Source organism: Glossina fuscipes, unplaced genomic scaffold, assembly GCF_014805625.2.
Source record: "Glossina fuscipes isolate IAEA_lab_2018 unplaced genomic scaffold, Yale_Gfus_2 61, whole genome shotgun sequence".
In the NCBI taxonomy this organism is placed as follows: Eukaryota; Metazoa; Arthropoda; class Insecta; order Diptera; family Glossinidae; genus Glossina; species Glossina fuscipes.
The window spans coordinates 4,518,797-4,540,174 of record NW_023998433.1 but is presented as its reverse complement, the minus strand read 5'-3'; the positions used below and the strand labels follow the sequence as shown (position 1 = coordinate 4,540,174).

Below are 21,378 nucleotides of genomic sequence, written 5' to 3'. Positions count from 1 at the left end.
AGCGCAGTCAAGATTAACGGAAATATGAACGATTTATATGATTGTCATTTAAAACCCACTTACCATTCACTTTCAAAAATATCACTTTGCTCACACCAGAACCGATATTGTTTTTTGCTTCGCAAAGGAAATGACCCTGAGATTCTTTGCTGATTTTCTTAAAATAAATTGTACCGTTTGGGAATAACTGAACGGTGGGTTCATACAAAAAGTCTTTGTATTCACCCGGCGTAGGGCCGATGGCCTTCTTCCAAGTGATGCTTGGCTTAGGATAACCTGATGATTGGCAGTGAAGATAAACGTCTTGACCAGCTTGTGCACTCGAGTCTTTCGGTTCCAATACCCATTTAGGAGGCACGTTAACAGTTAAGGGAACAGTAAATCGTTCGGTGCCTGCTATATTTTGTGCTATACAGGTGTAGTTACCAGAATGTTCCGAGGTTATGTGTTCAATAACTAAACTGGCTGAGTACTCATCAAGACGCCTGATTACCTCATTGCTATAGATGAAGGAAAATTTAAAGACAATATTGAACTTTGTGTACAAAAAAATTCGTGTGTTTCTTACCCAGTGCCTATCAAAGGTTTGGCATTGCGTTCCCATCTGAAACTAACGGGTAAATCCCCTTCCAATATTTGACATGAAATGGCCGCTCTCATGCCCTCACGCAGCATATTAGTCATAGCTTGAATGGGCATAATTTTCGGTGGAACTAAAATTCATACATGTTTGTTTATTAATTCACGACTCAAGAATTCATTTCTATGTTTGTATTGCAAGTAAACAGAAAAGTGCAACATTCTGATTTTCAGCGTTTTGTTTGTCCTAACAGTTAACAGTAATTGCCATTTCCTGTCATTTATATTAAAACCAAGGAGCTGCATTTTCCAAATGCTGTGAATGTCACTTACTTACTATGAATGATAGTCAAGTATAAAACCTTTAAGTGAGGATGATCCAATTGTACTTAGTATTTGTTAAATCCCCAAAACAACTTGCGGACAGCACTGCAGTAGTCGGAAACGGCAGAGGACAAGGAATCATTTATTTCACGTGAAAATACGCCGTCACTTTGAGACTCATTTCCCACCCGTCTAATGCATGTAACTAGAAAACAAAAAAAAAAAGCAAAATCACAACGCCCGTATCGTCAATGCTCCATTTGATTCATTCTGTACGTCGCATGCTTATAAATAGCAGTATTCCTAAAAAAAAAGAAAAAAAATTTTGGGACGGGCCAAATATTTTGTCCCTTTTTTATGACTCTTTAACAGAAACCAGAAACTACCCTCTTATGGAAAAATGTGCCAATGTGGTTAATATAATTAGAAGACAATAATTATTTGCTTTTCGTATCTCATTCGAATGAGTGCTCTTAACAGTGGTCGTCTTCAAATGAATCTTAAGCACAAATTTGAAAAATGACGAAGAAACAAAGGAAGGCTTCAGAAGAAATTATTCATCTTCAGTATAAAGTGGCAGCAGAAAGTACTACGACTAAAATCTATTTTCGTCAATTTCATTAAATTCAAGACCAAACACGCCTGCAACTACATGTAAGTCTTGACTTGTGTTTTTAGTTTAGGCAATGAAAATATTTCTTAATGAAAGTAATTGAAACAAATAGGAAAATTATATTCGCGGTTGTGGACATTTTTTTTTTTAAATAAGAAGCAGAAAAATTGAAAGTTCGATATTTATAATATTAGGTGGACGTGGATAATCTTTCAGGTCTTGAACAGTAATGAACAAAAACCAATTTTTTTTTTTTTTTTTGGTTTTAAAAAGAGAGATTTTTAGAGATACTGACCTGCGAAGGTCATTTCCAATGTTTTTGTCAAATTTGAAGTCGATATCTATACAACCTATGGCCTTGTGTTTACCAAAGACAAGCACGCAGATGAACGGACAGACAGACGAACAGATATACTTAGATCGATTCAGAATTGCGTACTGAGCAAAACTATAGGATCTTTAATGTTTCTTTCTGAACATTCCAAACGTTTTGACGAAATGAGGGTTCCGCCATTTTTTAACGATGAGTATAAAAAGAGCACAAACTGGTAAAGGCGTCAGTAAAGGGTTTCTTATTTTTGAAGGAAGTCAAGTGTTTGCAAAAGGATCAGAGTCCAATTCTGAATCAATTAAACTATGTTCTTCAGTTCGTTTGCCAATTTGTGTGTTTTTGCACGAATATTGAAAGTTCTTGCCCATAAATTGATGAAAGGACAAGTCCACAGTAATATAAATTTCAGGATAACTCCGATTTCTGGGTTTTTTTTTTACTCACTATGCATGAACTACAAATTTCCACATACATTCAATAAAAATGGCTCAAATCGATGAAGTATGGAAATTTAGATATTATCGCTTCTTCTTTAGTCTTTCTTAAGGTGATAGCAACGTTTGTAATAGATTCCATCACGGCTGAATACAATTTTCTTGCTTGTTTTCCTCAAATTTTTTAATGATTCCGATTTGCTAAGACGATTGATACTTTTCTTTTTTTTTTCTTTGATTAACAAGAACACTAAGAACCAGAAAATGGCAAGAGAATATTAAATGAATTAATTTTTCCTACACCTATCTTAATTATGTTACCTTACGATATTTAAAGATTATAACATAATTCGTATGCATTATTTGAGGGTTTCTTAATTCATTTTATCTATATTATTATACCTACCACTGTAGGATGGGGGCATACTAATTTTGTGTTTGATTAGCGTGAAGTTTTGAGTTGATTTAGCCGTGTCTGCCCGTCTGTGTATCTGTGTGGTGTTTGTTATTCGCGTTCTCTTGGTCGCAAAAATGAAGATATCGACTTCAAATTTGCAAGTTTCTGCACGCAGGTTGATTTTGAAAATGGGCCAAATAGGTCGAGGTAGCAGCCCATAGTGAAGTAGAAACTGAACGCAACACCGTTTTGCTTAACAAACATTTGTGGGTTTTTGCTCGATACTCATTAAATATAAAAATTAGAAGGCTGAAATTTTCCTAATTTACTTTACGAAACAGTTTACCTTTTACGTGCAAAAATGATAGAGTGCGAAGAGTGTGGTGGTGGCGTATCCACAAAAAAATTTTTTTTTAATTCGAATTTTTTCTCTCATGCATGCGTCAAAAATGAAGGTTTCATCGTAAAAAAAATCAACCGTGTGCTATGAAATTATAGCTCTATCAGATGCGCTTGGTGGCGAAGTTTCTAACAACATGCGAACGGCTGACATCGACGAATTGATCCGGAAAGTTTTTTTTGAGGGAGGTGATTTGATCGAATTTATGACAGTTTAAGATAACAAAGAAGTCGGTAATGGCGAAGTCGAAGGAGAAACTCAACTATTAACGGCTGATTTAATTCGCGATGGCTTGAAACTGGGAACTTGAAGTATGCAACAATTTTTTCTGACATGGGGCGTGCATTGAAATTTTAACCCAATCTTCAGTTTTGTATAGCTGGATACCATGAATTTATATAACAATTTGAAAAGCCAAATACAAATAACCAAGCTGCTAATAGCAGAATTTATAACTTGAAAAAATCAATAGAGGCCGTTAATAATTTCATCATTCATGAATCAAACGCGACAGTTGTGCTAGACGTATTTAACATATCTACCGATGATAGGATTTTTGGTTTCGCTCATAATAAACGTGCGAGCTTGCTATTAGGTAGTAGTAAGGAGAAATTGATTTAAAATTTTATATGTTGTATTTATGGACTACATTTTCACTGCACATTTAAAATTTTTTTGTAATAAAAATGAATTGATTTGCTTTATTAATATATAATATTGATTTCATTATTACTTTTTTTGTACGATTTTTCCAGAAAATATTTTCCATCTTTTCAGTTTAGATAATGTTTTCAAGTTGTGAAACATATCCTCAAATTCACCCTCTGTAGCATGTATTTTCCCCCAATTTTTTTTGGCGTTTTTTAAGGAACGTATGTACCATGTAACAAAAGAGTTGGGTGTATGTATAGAGATAGAGAGAACGAGGAAGAAGAAGAATATATGCGAAATTTGGACTAGGACGATTCGTATTAAATTATGTACATTTTAAAAAATTTCATGCGTAATTTAATCATTTATCATATATTTTGTTTGGAAAGCACTTTTTCGCCGTTTCGTAAGACTTTAACATAAATTTCTGAGGGACGCTTTTTTATGCGGCTCCTTTTTACCGTATAAAATACGATTTTTTAATACGTGAAGAATTATCATTTGATTATAACTGAAAATATTTGAAAGTTTTTTTATTCGTTTTTTCTCGCGCAATCTCTAACTATCACACAAAAAACATATTAATCATATCTCTGCTTAAGGAATCGCAAACTATGTATTATTTTAAATTAGAAAAAAACCTTGTTAGATCCTTTGATTAAAAATGCTCAGAGATCTTTAAAGGATATAATTGTTGCATCGTAATCTAGTAGAAATAATGCAAAAATGTATTTAGTAAAATTTATTCGTTGACCAATTTTTAATATTAGCTTATACAACTTTCAGCTTTGAAAATGTGAGAAGATTGATTTTATATTTTAAAACATTTATGAATTTTAAGATATAAGAGGTACAGGAAATGGAAGTTAATCATGTTGTAGTTAAAAGTTAGCAGCATATCCTTTTTAAATTGGGGATTATCCCAATTTTATCACTAAAAGAGATAAATCTAGTTTTAATTGAAGAAAAATTTAAAGAAAAACTAGGAATCTTATATTCATATATATATATATTGTATCTTTATGTAGGTTAAATTCAAATTAATTGCAATGAATCGGTTCCCATTCAAGGCAACGTAAGTTATCTGTTTTTGTAAATTTACTAAAATTAATTGATTAACGGTGCATGCGGTTTAGCAGAGTATTTCGTCGGCAAATATTATTGCTACGCAATATTAACATCAGCAACAATAATAGTATTGACGATAATAGTACTGATTATGACTGCACCAAACATTATCATTAATTTGACAGACAAGTATCGCTTGTCCGTCTCTTTTTATCGTTGCTGATGATGAATTGGTGCGATTTTGTAAATATTTACTGCTGTTTCCAGTTACCTTATTATATTTTGTATTGCTTGCTGTCCCTTTTTATATCCAAAACCATTTTACGAGATATGACAACATGCGAATTTTGTTATTTCACTAGTAACAGGGGCAGAAAGAATTGCACTTGGAAATTTTATAAAAATTCATTAGATATTTTATAAAAGATCACCAGATGATTCCAAGTTAAGACTTCATTTGAAAAGGTATTAAAATGTCCGTTAACGAAAGCGCCTATAATTGTTCAAAAGCGCAAAACGAAAAGGTATGAATGTTTTGTCGAAAATTTTGTCGTCTCTTTTATTTAAAGTTTAATACGAATACGTACCAAAGCTGGATAAATATGTAAATGTTCCGTTCATTCGCTTTAACTAGTGGCGATTGACAAAAGTCAGATTAATAAGTAAGTAAGTTGATCTGATGGATATCAAAGAATTATTCTCAAAGCACAGGCATGGTTTCCTTAGTTGTTGTCAGTATTAACCTCGTTATTATTCATGTATGAACACACAAGAGGATAAATACATACAAATAATAGTGATGTACTCATACTGAAGAAGTCATTGACATTTTAAGAGCATGCTATTGAGGAGTAATGATTGCATTGCATTCGAATGATAAAATTGAAAATCAGTGTTGAAAAAAAAAGTGACAACACATACATATAAATTGTTTTGTCGTCTTCTTCTTCTTCTTCGGTTTTTTTTTTTTTTTTTTTTTTAATATGTATTATATCCACCACTGTAAGATGGGGTATACTCATTTTGTTTTTTTTCCAAAATATTTGTAACACCAAAGACAAATTTTCAGACACTATGTAAAGTATATATATTCTTGTCCAAAGCGAAAACTTGAGTTTATTTAGCCATGTCCGTCCGTCTGAAAGTCTATATGTCTGTGTGATGCGTGTTGTTGGTACTCTCCTTGTAGCAAAAATGAAGATATCGAATTTAAATTTGGCAGAAACATTGGAAGTTTTCTGTACATAGGTTGTTATTGAAAATTGGCCAAATTGGTCGCAGCAGAAACGCGCAGTGGAGCGTAAATTGAACGCAAGTCGGTTTTTTTTTTAACAAAAACTTTTGAATTGTTCCTCGTTACTCGGAAATTATTAAAGTTAGAAGGCTGAAATTTTCCACGTTTACCTTACGAAGTACCCTTTATGTGCAAAAATGGAAAACATAACTAACTCATGCCTACACAAAGTTACAAGTGATTAAATTTTATTTTTTTCACTTTTTTGAGGTTTTATGCTTATATATCCTAAGACAAACAAGGCAGAATGTTTAAAACTATTTTGTACACTGCTCAAATGAAGATATATTATTTGTCTAAAATTGGGTTAATTTTAATATGGATGTAATACCGTAATTAATTTTTTCTTAGTAATACCTGCGATATAAGTATCAAATAAAGAAACGTGGAGAGTAGAAAAACAAAGAGTAGCGAAAAACATACTGGTGGGTATGCGAGATTCGGCCCCCGCCGAATATAATTTTCTTAATTGTTTACTTTTCTTTTTATATAGATAGAATATTACTGTCAATATTTCTAGAGCTTACTATGAAAAATGATGAATGATGCATCATTTGTTATAAATAGAATCAGAAAGCCTTCATTAAGCAAACTCACAACCAACAAGTAAAGCATGAAGAATAAAGCGTACAGATATAGGAAAATTTCCTATGCAAGAAAGCTTATTTCAATTAGATGCATAACACATGTCCCGCAATCTCGTCAAGGAAAGCATGAATATATAATTGCTTTTAAAACAGTTTAAACTGTTTAAACTGTTAAAAACTGTTGAAAACTTAAACTTGCAAAACATATTCTTAATTTTATTCTGAACTAAACGAGATATCGTTCTAAAATATATTGTTCCGACTAATCAACCGACCCCGCTCACGGAATTAACGAAAACGCTCTATGTTCATTCAATATAAAAATAAGCAAGAGGATTTCTATTGATAAACGTGGCTTATTTGTTTATTCGAATTAATCTTATGATTTACAAATTATTTAAGTTATATATTGCGAGATGCAGAGGTTATTTAACTAGTATTAGTTTGGGGAAAAAGAAATCCATTATTTTTTCGGTAGATGGCTGCACTGATAGATTTCTCGTAAAGTATCGATCAAACAGTTTCATATTTATGCTCGTTGGAAAGGTGACATTTCGCAGTAAAAAAAATTCTTTTGCTGTTTTTTGTTTGGTACATTCAGTTGTGAGTTACAGCGTGTTAAAAATGGAAGTGAGAAAAATTGGAAAGAGAAAATTCGGTACATTTTACAGTTTTTCTTTGACAAAGGCGAAAATGCATGCCAGGCGGCTAAAATTGTGAATGGTGTTTATGGTTCCGATACTGTAACAGCCAATTATGTGCAATTTTGGTTTCGTAGATTCCTTTCAGGAATTTTTGATGTTAAAGATGCACCTCGCACAGGTAGGCCGGTCGTCGAAAATGTCGATAAAATCGGAGAAATGATCGAAGTTGACCGGCATGTTAGCAGTCGTAACATCGCCCAGAAGCTAAAAACCGACCATAAAACAGTTTTAAACCATTTACACAAAGCTGGATTCAAAAAGAAGCTCGATGTTTGGGTGCCACACCAACTAACAGAAAAAACATGATGGATCGAATTTCCATCTGCGAAGCCTTGGCCAAATGGAATGAGATAGACCCATTTCTTAAACGGATGGTGACTGGAGATGAGAAATGGATCACATACGATAACCCTGTGCGAAAACGATCGTGGTCAAAGAGCGGTGAAGCACCTCAAACGGCCAGGAAGGTTTTGTTATGCATTTGGTGGGACTGGAAGGGGATTATTTATTATGAGTTGCTTCCATATGGCCAAACGCTAAATTCTGATCTCTACTGTCAACAACTGGACCGTTTGACGATAGCGATTGACCAGAAACGGCCAGAATTGGCCAACAGGAGACGTGTCGTGTTCCACCAGGACAACGCTAGCCCACACACATCTACAGTGACTCGCCAGAAACTTCGGGAGCTTGGTTGGTAAGTTTTAATGCATCCGCCATACGGTCCGGACTTGGCACCAAGCGATTATCATCTTTTTCTTGCATTGCAAAATTTCTTTAATGATAAAAAATTGGAATCTAGGGAGGATTGTGAAAATCGACTACTAGAGTTTTTTGCAAATAGAGACCAGGACTTCTATGAGAGAGGTATTTTGAAGTTACCTTTAAAATGGCAACAAATCATACAACAAAACGGTGCATATTTGACCCAAGTCGGACAATCCGAAGCATGTTAAATAAAGTCCTGAAGTTCATATAAAAATTATTGGATTTATTTTTCCCCAAACTAATATATACATTATTATACTTATTTATATATATCTTGTCACAAATTGTAATTTTATTGCATTTTAATATTTGTAGCATTAAAGTGCGAAGAACTGAATTAAAGTCTCGTTATTTTTTAAGCAATTTTTTTAAGAAATTTATTTATCAACTGCTTCACACGAAAAGATGTCGAAGAGCGACATAAGAACATGTGCGAAAGGCTGTCCTACAGGAATTAAAGTATGTGTTTTGTGCATACCATTGTGAATGATTGTGCAAAATGAATCCTTTACCATAACGGCAGGCTTAAAAAACTGAATTTCACAGTATTATTCCGGTAAAGATTCGAAGCATACATATGGTATTCATGGCTTCAATTAAAGAAAGCTTGTTATAGAGTTTGGTCTTAAAAGCGAAATATCTAACTAAAGCATACTTAAACATACAGAGTGTAAGTATTGAATTGCTCAACGGTAACAACCGCATCTAGACTGCACAGATTGGTTACAACTCCTTCAACGCAGAGGCTTCACACGACACAATGAAAGACTCGTGAGTGAGACTCGTTGTCTTAACACTTATGCACTTGTAAAACTGAAATCCATCAAAAAATAAATCTGTTATTGCTTAGACGCTTTCGAAATTATCGCGAATTCGACAAAGGTATTGTCCTACAAACAAATTCCAATTCGACTAATTGGATTTTAACTTTTAAATTGAATAATAAGTCCAACTCTTTCTATGCTCACTATTATTATTATTAGTAGTTTTAACGGCAACAGAGCTGCATTCGGTAAACCGCCGTAACTGTAACAGTTTTGCCCTGAAGGTTGTGTACATGAAATACATTTTTAGCGTTTTGCTAAGCAAAGACTATGCCTTTCAAACTCATTCGCAACACTTATAAAGTTCTCATTAAATAAAATAGGAGGTGCTTCTTGGAAAGACTACAGTTGCAGTTAAACAAGCCGAACAAGAAATATGCCTAGATATCTTGCCAAGCACCATAATATATAACATTGTTTTCGCGTGAAAAGAGAACGTTTCTTATATTTCATGTAAAAAAATTATGTTCTTAGTTTTAGACATACCTAGGACCTGTATCTCCACATTGCGGCGCGATGTTTGCTTTTGTTTATTTTGCGCCATACACGTATAAGTGCCCGCATCCTCTAATCGTTGCAGTTGTTCAATAATTAAAGTCCCATTGTTGTAAGCTCTTTGACGACGATTAATGGGTAGAGTTTGACCATCTGTCGAATACAAATACATTCAAAATCGAATTTCTTACGTAATTTATTAAAAAAAGAAAAAAACAAAACAAACAATAATAATATATAGAAGCTCCTTTATCTGCTTGTAGTTGCTTTTTATAGATCATGTCCACAAAAGGCCAGAAGTTTGGAGTTGCTACGTGGGAAAAACCGGATAATTCATAGTTTTTTTCTCCCTGTATTATCCATCGAGGTAAGTGAAGGAACAATATTTCATGAACACGATGTTTCTTTTTGTTTGCTTGATGAGATTTGCAATAAGTGAACAAGCTTTGTGGTGTTGAAAAATGACTTTTTTTTAAATCTATTAGTTATTTCGTTGTTTCATTGTGTTTGAGCGGCATTACGAAAAGCCTTCTGATATCCTAGATCACAGAACACGAGCTACCAAGCCATGGAGATACCGATATTAAGATTTGATCCTATATCATTTCTGATTTCTTATGATTAGAATTATCAGAGAGAGTCCTTATTTGTCTTTACAATATTTACAATATTTAACAATCTTCAGTGAAACTTTTGCTTAAATATAGGGAGGAGTAGGAGAAATAATATCTGTTATAAAACACGTTTTGTGGATACACAGTTTCACATATTTGAAGATAAAAACAAATGAAAATATTATAGTTCTGCAACGTTGATAATCAAACACCTTCGTGATCGACGTCTTTGTAAAGAGAATCTTTAAATTGATTATTTGGAAAGATGCCCAATAAAAAACCCTATGTGGTTATCATTCTTGATCAGTTTACATCACAAAATAGTAAAAACTAGATTTTGTTGTCCTGTACTACCTTATTTTTTGTAAGAAAGTTTACTTCAGCGGGGACAAGTTTTTTCATCATCGAGTCATATTATGACGGGAGCTAGATTAAGGTCCACCAATTATTAAAAATGCGGCATTTTGTACCGATTCTCGCATTACATTTCACATTTGATGGCTGCATAACTGAACTGGTAGTGACGACAGACACAATTCGTTTGTAGCATTGCTAAGTGCGAGCAAATTGAGTTATTTGAAATTTTAAAAGAAGCCGGTCGCACTCGCCGGCATCACGGGTCGGTATTTGCCCATGCTTAGTCGACATGATCATTCCACAATCCAGTAGCTAAGAAGGACGTCTGCCAAGTGCTGTCGTATGAAGGCTCAAACTCCATGCATGATAAATCTTACTATAGTAAGAATCGTCGTGCTCCTGTAAATAGCCGCCAAATGTATATAGACTGGACTTATTGTTTCATTACCGTTTTTATAAATTTAGAAAGGGAAAGTAGTTTAAGGTGGGTATGTTTGGCATATAGGGTACGTGAGAGAGCACATTAAATTTTACCTATTTAATCTTGGGCAACGCGATAAGGAATGCACTAATTGATACATTGGTTTGATATAATAACTCCCTCCCTTTCACCAAATGCGGCCGTTTTTCCTGGTTTTTTCTCTTAAGCAGTCCAATGCGGTCACACGAACCTTCACTATTGGTGGTTTTCTTCTTGATGGGAGTTTGTTTTTGTTTCGTTGTAAGCGCACGTGGCAGGCGTCTTGCGCGTAGTTTTCATATTTTCAAATGTTTTGTGATTATATGATATATAGGGCTTTTTGGGAGACTTCGAACGCCTATTACCTTGCGTACTTCCAGTCAACGATTTGAGGATTTATTCACAATTGCTGGCATGCGCATCTAAGTTATTTCGCCGGCCAGCGCTATCTATGTTTTTGTTGTCAATTCGCACGATGTCATTTAAACTTTGATACTTGGTTAATATTTTATTATTATTAACAAAGGAGTAAACTCTCGTGGAGTACAATTGTGCTCGTCTTTGGTATGGGCACGACTGAGGCTTTTCAAATGCAAAAATTTTAATTATTAACGATGACCAATTTTTTTCACGTTTACAAATTTAATGAAAGATTTAATTTTTGTCACAAAAATGCATCGCGTCTTTAAGTTTGAAATCGAAGCTTTAAAAAATGGCTACTTTCGTAATTACGGCAATTTTTTTTTTGAGCAATAACTTTAATATAAACGTGAGTTTAGATACATCTGCGACTATATGCTTTCGTATGTCATTTATAAGCAAACACGATAAATATCAATTTAAAATTGGAATTGCTAAGGAATCATATGTTCTGCGGTACCTGACATTTGTCTTAATGTAAATGTAAATATACCTGGATATTATTTAAATAAATACTCTGTTTCTTTCATTTATTCGTTTTTCATTTGCATACATACCTCGTTCCCAGTGAATTTTATCGATTGGGTACCCAGCCACAGGACATTTGACAATCAAATCCGAACCAGAAATCCCTGTAATCTTGGGCATTTCACGTATATACGGTAGACCATAGATATTTACTTTAGCACTATGAGATACTCTAAAATAAATAATTAAATATATTCAAATATATATACGATGCATTTACTTATATTTAAAGCAACAAATGCACTCATTTCTAGATCACAAGTCTAAAGAAAAGTTTAAACCATTGAAACATACAAAATATTGCTTTATTTTAAATTTATCTTTCTCTCCCCTCACTTTATCCCGGCCATAGCATGCTATGCGAATAGGGGACATTCCCTAAACGATTCGTCATGTTAACAAAAAAGGAAAAAAGTTTATTAGAAAACGAATGAACGTGCCATTTGTGCTCCCATTACCCATTGCCCATTGCTTATTTGCCTCTTGATGGCATTGAGCGTATATAGAAGTATTTATTAATATTGTAGCTATTTGCATTTTTTCTGTCAATAGAAAACTAATTTCACATTTGTAGCGTTTGCGTTTAAGGGATTTTCTATTTAAAAATGATTCGTCAAAGGTAGGCAATTAAGCACTATATGTTTACCTAAATTTTATTTTTAAGTTGTTTCTAAAAATTATTTGCAGGAGTCTTATGATATTAACTTACTTGCCAATTGCATTTTGTGCTGCGCAAGTGTATTCTCCGCCATCCTCTTCTTTCACATTTGTTATATTTACGTGACTGATGACATCATCATGTATAGTAACGTATTGACCGACCAAAAAACGTGAATTGTCGGGTATCTGCAAAACAATGAAACAACAAAGAGCAATGCAAGGTTTTGAATAATGTTTTAAAAATATGTTCTATTAAGTATAAGCATAATATGAAATTTGTTTACTCTTCATCTGTATGCGTATGCTTAACAAATCATAAAATCTACCGGAAATCCGTCAAGAGTCCATGTGAATTGGGGCAATGGATTGCCAGTTGCTACACATTTCAAGGATACTGTTGGACCTGGTTGTAAGGTTTGCTCTGAAAACCAATATAACAATTCCGGTGAGGCATCTGAAAAATATATTTACAAACATACATCTATTAAACGAAAATCATGAAATTTTAATATTAGGACCTTCAGTTAATTTTGGCCATTTTTTCATTTGAAAAAGGCATTTGTTTAGAAAAATTGGTACAATACATTATGATTAAAATATTTTCCGTCATTTTCTACATTTTTTTACCAGCTTTCTGGCAAGACGTCGATATCCTGTCGAAAGAACTTTTACTGGTTTGGCAGCGGTTCAATCTTTGACCCATTTTCGCACCGATATGAACAAGTGGTAGTCAGAGGGCGCTATGTCTGGTGTGTATGCTGATTACGGCAAACCTTCAAATTCCAGCTGCAACAGTGTATACTTGACAAGTCCTTCAAGAATTGATTAAAAAGGGGCCTCTTCATTCAGTTCCTATTACCACTTTTTAAACCGTTAAAACCAAAAACGACAATTGGAATATGATGGAGCAGCACTACAATAAGTTTCTGAACCTGTTTGGTGGGCTTCGGCAGCAGATTTTTTCAAATTAAACAATAAAAGTAATAAAGGTCGAAAATGCATTCGGCGATTGGCGACGGCATACCTTAAATAAATCATTAATATTACACGGAAACTGTTATTTTATGCATAGAAAGGTCAAAATCGTCGAATTTATCAGTCATGTACACTGGCATTCCGCATTACTTTATCATTTTTACCAGTAGAAATCGTTGGTCAAAATGAACGGAAGTTTTTAAGAATTTATGATTGAGTTATTTTCTTATTGACTGTTCTCAAATTTTTTTTTTTTTTTTTTATCAACAAAAGATTCTGAATCGATTCACACTTTTCGATATCGTCACATTCTGCTATGCGATAGTTTCCTCGCTTGTTATCATTGTATTTACGCACAAGGCCTTGAAAAGAATCCACATTTTATTCCGAATTATTTTTCCGCTCAAATATATAGAAATAATTTTCTTTGAGAGAAATTGTTGAAAAGCCAAGAGTGCATTTCACTCTAATCGACGATTTGTTGCTAATGTCTCTCCAATCGAAACTTCAATTCACTTTGTTGGATATTTGTGTAACGACTACATAGATTATGAATAATTGCAGAAGTAAACAGACAAGAACGTTAGATGTTAGGTAAAGAACGCTAATTAAGTTAAGAAAACGTCATAGATTGTGTGTGGCGCGTTTTGAAACAATCAATTTTGACTGAATAATTTTGAAGTATAGAAAACGTAAAGAAACCAATTGAAACTGCTCGAACTGATGGAAAGAACGAGCAAGGCGTTTCTTTCATCAAATAAAGGTTAGTCTAATCCGTTTTCAGGCGCTCTACGTTAACAGTTTAGGTGTGAGATTTTGATACGCTGTAGAGTCCGCACTTTATAAATTCAGACTGCCAATTTGAGGTCATGTGAAGTAATGAAAATAAATCAATTGGCGAAGTGTTTGTAAAAATCATTCGGACGATTCATTTGCCCAAAGATCACGGAATTTGAAGAAAATCCTGACAATGATGCTTATGCAGATATTACAGAAGTTTATTGAATATTGAACTAAGTGAAATGCACTTCTTCTAAATACAAAATATATTATTATTGTATACGATCAGAATTCATGCGAACAGCTATTATTTGCTTGAAGCTAACGTAATTTTCTTTACGAATTTCTGCCCACAATCAAAAAGTTTCGTAGAATAACAAAAATCTAAATAATAAAGACATCCAAACGATTCGCGAGGATGCACCGAAACACACGAACAGTTGCAAAACACAAAACTGAAGCGGTGCTAATAAGCAGCCGAAAAAAAGTTGGGTGTATACCGGTGAGAGTCGGCAGCCTTGCTATTATGTCTCCCTGGTACTGCAATACTTAAGAGTTATGATCGACAATCGGCTAAATTTCAGACAGCGTATACAATATAGTGATAAGGCGACCAAAATGCAATCGCCTTTGGCAAGGATGGTGTAATAGACACTGTAGTGGGGAAAAAAAAAGAAAAGACAAACTTTGTCAACTTTGGCAAAGCGACAAGCGGCGCGAAGAAAAAAGAAACTTTGGCAACTTGGAAACAGAAAAGGAAAAAAAAAAAAAAAGAGAAAAAACGAGGAAAAATGCGGCTTTCGTGAGAATTTTGCTTGTAAAATTTTTTTGGAATAAAATCGAAATTCATGCCGTGCTATCGCTACTTCAAGACAAATAATTTCAGTGAATGATAATGAAAGTGAATTTATATGAATTAGAGAAAGAATAAATCCCGAATAGTTTTATTGGAAAAATATTAAAAAATTGCAAACTGAAAAGGCTTTGATAATTTTAGTAAAGCCGGAATAATTGGAACGCTATTCATTGTTCACATACAATAGCACAAGGTCACTAAGGTCAAGGAATTTTGAAGTTATACAAAAGTGCAAAAAGAAGAAGAACGAAAATCAAGAAGTACTAACGTTCGCGTCAGAGGGCTGGAATCAACGATCGCTAGTTTGTGGCCATTAAAAATTGAAGGATGAATGTGAAGTTCATTAATGCAAATGAGAAGGAGAAAACTTTTAAAAAAGAAAGGTGTAAATTGATTTAGCTAAATTGTTGGTCGGCTGCGGATGTTGTACGGGAGACCTTTAAATAAAAAGAGATTAATTGAAATTAATCTAATATAAGAGTTTTCTAAATTTTCTTTTTATAATAAAAAACCGACAAACAATGTCTTCGTATATTTTTAAGAACTGTGTCTTATAAAAAGAGAAGAAAATCTCAAAGCCCCCAAAAAAAAAGTAAGGAAAAAAGAAAAGAAAGGGGAAAAATTGACAAGCTAATGTAAAAGAAGGAGTGTAAAACACGAACGAATCAATAAAACGTTAAAGGAGCATTCCTCTTCACACCGGTTTGTGCGTGGTATCTCTAAGAGGTCGCAACAATAATTGGCATTTCTTTTGAGTTATAATTCCCAAATATTAAACAATTTTTTGTTTTAATTTTAAAACCTATAATTTGTTAACAAACCTTTTAGCTGCGGCGATGCGCATCTACGTGGTTATTAGTTTCGGTAAGTTTATTTATATAATCGATTAATAACCATTGTTCATTTCGAAAATTTTGTTTTGAAATATTGAGTTGAAACATTATAACACTTTCGTTAGAAAATAAAATCAAAGAAATGTATTATTATTAAAGGTTAAATCACTGGTAAGACTTCCTGTGGATGACGGAGGGGCGAGGTAAAAGTAATATGGTTAGGGCGTGGATTAAATTAGTCAAAAGTTTTCAATTTTATTAGTAAGCATGTTTTATTTAAAATAATGAAATATTGTAGCGATTTACGTATCTTAATACATTTTATCTCCACACCCCCATCGGACGAGCCAGGCCGGAAAACATGCGAACAAAAAAAAAGGTAAAAATAACCCATAACATCCCTGCATAGGTTGAATTCTCGAAACGTTACAATGGTGTCAAACAATAAAGGACCTAGAGCTACCGTGAGGCAAGTGATATCCATGGTACTCACATCGGTTTTGTTGTAAGCGAATCTGGTGTGGTTCGATGCACTGTCGGCGAAATCAAATACTGTCGGACGGTGTGTCATCTCCGCACCATTTCGGAAGACACAGCGCTGTTGATTACTTTTGGGGTCCCTGTTGAAATCCTGGCGATGAGTTGAAGCGGATATTCGTAAGGAAGCATATAGGGAAGGTGCAAGGACTCGTCCTCAAGACGGACGAAAGCTTGACCTCAGTGAATATGTGGCAAGCGCAATGGGAAAGTACGCCGAAATGGAGGTGCTTGCTCATCCCAAACGTAGCTCTGTGGATGGGCAAATGCCAGAGGGAGGTAAATTACTATCTCACACAGTTTCTCGCCGCTCAAGATCACTTTCGAAACTACATTCACAGATGTGGTCACGAAAATTTGTCACCATGCCCGGATTGCGGCCGCCATAGATTGCGAAGATTTCTGCTTCAAGCTCGTGTAGCCAAAAAAACGCCAACATTTGCAACGGCATAATTAGGACCGGTTGCAACCCATTTTTAATACAAAATCAATGAAAGATATACTCTTCCAACCAAAGCAGTCATTAAATAGGTAATGTCACTAGTACGTGCTATTTTCAGGAAGTATAATTTGGTTTACAGTACATCCTTCATCCATGTAACAAGTTTTTTATCACGTATCTGACACTTACGAATGCCATGAGGACATGAGTATGCCTTCATTTTTTGGTGACACAAAACAAAAAAAAATATGATACGTTTTTTACAGAAACTTGCTTTTGATGAATTTGATCTTAATTTTAATCTATTAACATGTACGCTCATGCATACATGAGCTTTTTAGGTGTGTGTTGCTTAATATGACATTTTCTGAAGAAAACCTAACAGCGCAGAATTGATTTACGATGAAATGAAATTATATGTTTGTATATGTATTCTAGTTAACTTTCACTTCCTCTGCAGTTTGTGTAAATGTATAGTGATCTCTCCTTTTTCTCTTTTGTAAAAAGCTTACTGTGGTAATCATTAAGTAGATTGAATTTTGCGTTTACCCTAAAATTAGGAACAAATTACGCGAATATTTTTATATGTGTTTGTGCATACACATTTGTTTGCGCGGATAAATTTGCCTGATAACAATTAATATTAAATTTTGCTTATAGCAGTTTTTTTAGTAGTTTACCATTTCTGTTGTATTATTGAAAATTCATTAGAAATATTGTTGTTGTTATATTGTTGTGGATATTCAGAATTTGCTTTTTCAATTGAATTATTTAAAATCCTAGTTAAGAATATCAATAATATAAATTTGTTACTAACGTAAGAAAAAATCTTGTTGCTTTGTGCAATGTGTTGCTTGCGTTTTATTTATAGTGATTTAGAAAGAAATTTCGATCGCCGAACAGATCGTTCTCAATAAATCAAAAACAAAAAAACGCTGGAAAGTAGAGACAAGGTCTTTTTAAAGATCAGTTCAAATTTCATGCTGATAAGCAGACAAAAGCCATTTAAAACACTTTAGATTTGGTTAGCATATCTCTCTCTCTCTCATAATTGCAGCAAGTAACCTTAGCTTAGCTTAGATTAGGTACTGTGAGGAGCCAAAGTCGTCCCTCATTTTGACCTTACAGGTTCTTTGCCTCTGAGACGTGAGTGTTAGGCTAAGTTAGATTAAGAATAGGATTAAGTAAAGTACTAGACGGAGGACGGAAGATAAGGGAACCTGAGTCAGAAACAGACGTTTCTAATTGGGATATGGTAAGGATGCCAAAAGGCAACCTTGACGGGAGTCACAAAACATGCATTATTATATAATAATAACGAGAGTACGCTCTGAACTGGCAAAGTGTTTTTATAATTTATAGAACCTCGATGTAAATTTATAATTATAAGGTCAATGACGTAAAATAAGCAGAACGAGCGCGAATTTTATATGGAATGCCATAAGCGTGTAAGTTTAATCAATTTGCGGTTCTTGAAATGCTTTCGTATTGTAAAAGGATTTAACATTTGTTGATGACTTGTAAGCGAAGTAAGAGAATGAATAAGCAAAGTGACGACTTCCGAAAAGTCAAATTATTCTTTAAACATTCAAAGAATAAGTACAATTCTTGTGAGTCAGAGCCGCTGAGCATACTCCAGCACCAGGAGTGGACAAAAGCCCTGATAGTACATATTTTAAGTTCCCAGCAAAATAATGCTGCTAAGAAAGAATACTTCGAAAAATCGCTTCTTTTAACTATGAGTTTATTCCACTTATTAGTGTTTTGTTGGATCCAATTTAGCAACAATTTTCATACCCACCACTTAACGGTGGGGATATACTCATTTTGTTTTCTTTTTCATATTGTGTAACACTTAAAAGGATGCTTCAGAGATCCTATCAAGTATATATATTCTTGAGGCTCATCAATTTGGTAGAATCATTGGAGATTTTTTCACGCAGGTTGACATTAAAAATGGGCCAAATTGGTCAGACCAGAAGCACGTAGTGGAGCGTAAACTGAGCGTAACTCCAATTTTTTTGAACAAATGATAAAATTATCTTTTTTCATTTTTTGAGGTTTTATGCCTGTTTATTATAAGGCAAAGAAGACAGATCTTTTAAAACTATTCTGTACATCCCTCAAATGAAGCTGTGTTATCTGCCTAAAAATGAGTTAATTCTAAAATGAGTACGGTAGCCATCGCGACCTGGTGATTTAATTTTTTCTTAGTAATGCCTGCCATGTGGGTATCAAATAAAAGCACTTGGAGAGGAGAAAAAGGAAAATAAAGTGGCGGGTATGCGAGATTCGGCCCCCGCTGAATATAAATTTCTTCCTTGCTTTCTTTCAAATTATTTATTTAAAAAAATGAAATTGCCGAGCTCAGCATAATTTATTGTTACGTTGTTTGGCAATAACTTTTCAAGCGGCTTAAATTATGGCTTACCACCCAATTGCAGTTCGGCTGTAGATTGTATTTGTTCCCATTCATTTGATACGAAGCACTGATACATGCCAGGGTCATCTTTTTGTACTTTTTTAATAATCAGTCTTGGTGGATCGGTGAGAATCTAAAGAAAGGAAAAGTTTTATTTTTATTATTTTATTTTTTTTCAATTTTTCCGGAGCATTCTCTTTATTAAATAGATTTAGGCATGCTTGCACATAATTCCAGTTGCATGTGCATATGCTATTATATGCAAAGAACAAGGCTCACCTCGATACGGTTATCACGTAATATTGGTTTACCATCATGCAACCAATTGACATCTTGCACTGGGTGCCCGGACACAACGCACTGAAACTGCGCATCCTTATCAACATCTACAGTTTGCACTTGAGGCTGAAGATGTGCTGTTAAAGGAGCTGCAATATTGAAGAACAAAATTTATTTTTATATCTCATTTTTACGCCCGCCATCGAAGAAAGGGGGCACAACAGTTTTGTTAATTCTTTTGTAACGAACGAATTTAAGTATTGGAAGCATTGTAAAGTGTCGTACATTTTATTGATGATTGTAAAATTCAGAGTCGACTCACTTATAACTGCTTGTCTGTCCATCTTATTGTTATTGCAGGTCTCAAAACCGCGAAAATTGAGAAAAATATATATAATAAAACAATACTCTACTGTTTAGCGAAAGAAAACTTGTCAAACGACAGCAGCAGTTGCTTCCAAAATGTTAAATAATGTTGTAACAACGATGTAGTTAAAGTGACATAAATAGTAAAACAATCAAGTTAAGGTAATATGTGGCGTTTTCGTCTTTTGCTTAGCCTTTGGAGCCTTCCTTTAACGACGGAAAAGTGGATTGCAGGTTTGGTGAGACGCGTACATGTTACCGTGCTTTTTACAGTTCAGTATATGTGTGCGTCGACGTAAAATATTGTAGTGGTACTGCGTGCAAATAACTACATATGTATTTCTATGTTCTTGCATTCACGTTTGTGTGTGCGCGGGTCACTGTGTTTGTAGTGTGCATTTTCTAAGTTATTCGCTCTTACATACCTGTAACAGTTAATGATACTTGTATAGTCTCTTCACCGGCAGTGTTATTCACCCAACATAGATATTTACCACTGTCCTCGAGACGTGCCTGAAAACACATCATAAGAAAAAAAGTTTGGTTTAGGATATATTTCTAACAGGTTGAACTTGAAAAAACAACAAATAAGAAACAAAAAAAAACTACTTTGTTAAATTCGTAGAAACCTTTGTAATTTTCAGCAAACCGGCCGATACTATCGTGATGCGTTCACTTAATTGTAGTGGTAGTAGTTGCTCGTTTTCTTCTTTAAACCAACTATAATGAAAACAAGAAATAGGCTTGTTAATTAGATGCCTACGTATGTCTATAAACATTTTTAATATTATCTGACACTGTATGAAGGATAGAAATGATTCTAACAGAGATCTTTTGTAACTTTTTGTCTTTTAAATCGTCATTTATCAAATTTTCTTCTTAATACCATAAGTTTTTCTTCGGTTGCTTAACTATGTTGCCGTAATCGTGTTTCAGAATTAAACACTGTCTTAAATTTTTACAAAAAAGTAAGTGATCAGCAAAGCAGTATACCCCATTGTCATCGATAAATAAATTTTGATAACTGATTTTTAATGAATGCGTTATTTTTTTTGCTTTCTAACAAAACTATTTAGTTATTTTGAGACGAATTATCACATGCCCTGTGTTTTGATTTTGATGATAAGTCCTGTTCAGCGTAAAGTTTGGCTTCTTGAACAAGGGAGATTTTAAATAAACCAAATGAACCACAAACCTATCGGAGAGAATTCAACGTAAACAGCCACTTTGCTACCTTCACGCTCGTTCGGCTTATTATGATTGCAAAGATGGATTCAAACGTTTTCACAATTGTCGTAAATTGGCACCGGTGCGGTTGTCATCACCAAAGTTTGATAAGGAAATTATAACAAATTTCAAATATTCCGAAGTGCCTATTAC

At 34.1% G+C, this 21,378-nt stretch overlaps 1 protein-coding gene across 9 annotated transcripts in view; it reads right to left on the bottom strand.

Annotated features, from left to right (window-relative positions):
* LOC119638018 (Down syndrome cell adhesion molecule-like protein Dscam2) overlaps positions 1-21,378 on the bottom strand; it is a 128,407-nt gene that overhangs the window by 15,684 nt on the left and 91,345 nt on the right. For all 9 annotated transcript variants that reach the window (XM_038034559.1, XM_038034558.1, XM_038034560.1 and 6 more), the window contains 10 exons: positions 20,628-20,718; positions 20,424-20,511; positions 19,633-19,781; positions 19,363-19,486; positions 12,835-12,962; positions 12,558-12,694; positions 11,878-12,020; positions 9,461-9,622; positions 569-713; positions 64-500 (listed from right to left, as the gene is read on the bottom strand). In XM_038034559.1, the coding sequence (XP_037890487.1) occupies positions 64-500; positions 569-713; positions 9,461-9,622; positions 11,878-12,020; positions 12,558-12,694; positions 12,835-12,962; positions 19,363-19,486; positions 19,633-19,781; positions 20,424-20,511; positions 20,628-20,718 (1,604 nt within the window). The remainder of the gene's footprint in view (positions 1-63; positions 501-568; positions 714-9,460; positions 9,623-11,877; positions 12,021-12,557; positions 12,695-12,834; positions 12,963-19,362; positions 19,487-19,632; positions 19,782-20,423; positions 20,512-20,627; positions 20,719-21,378) is intronic.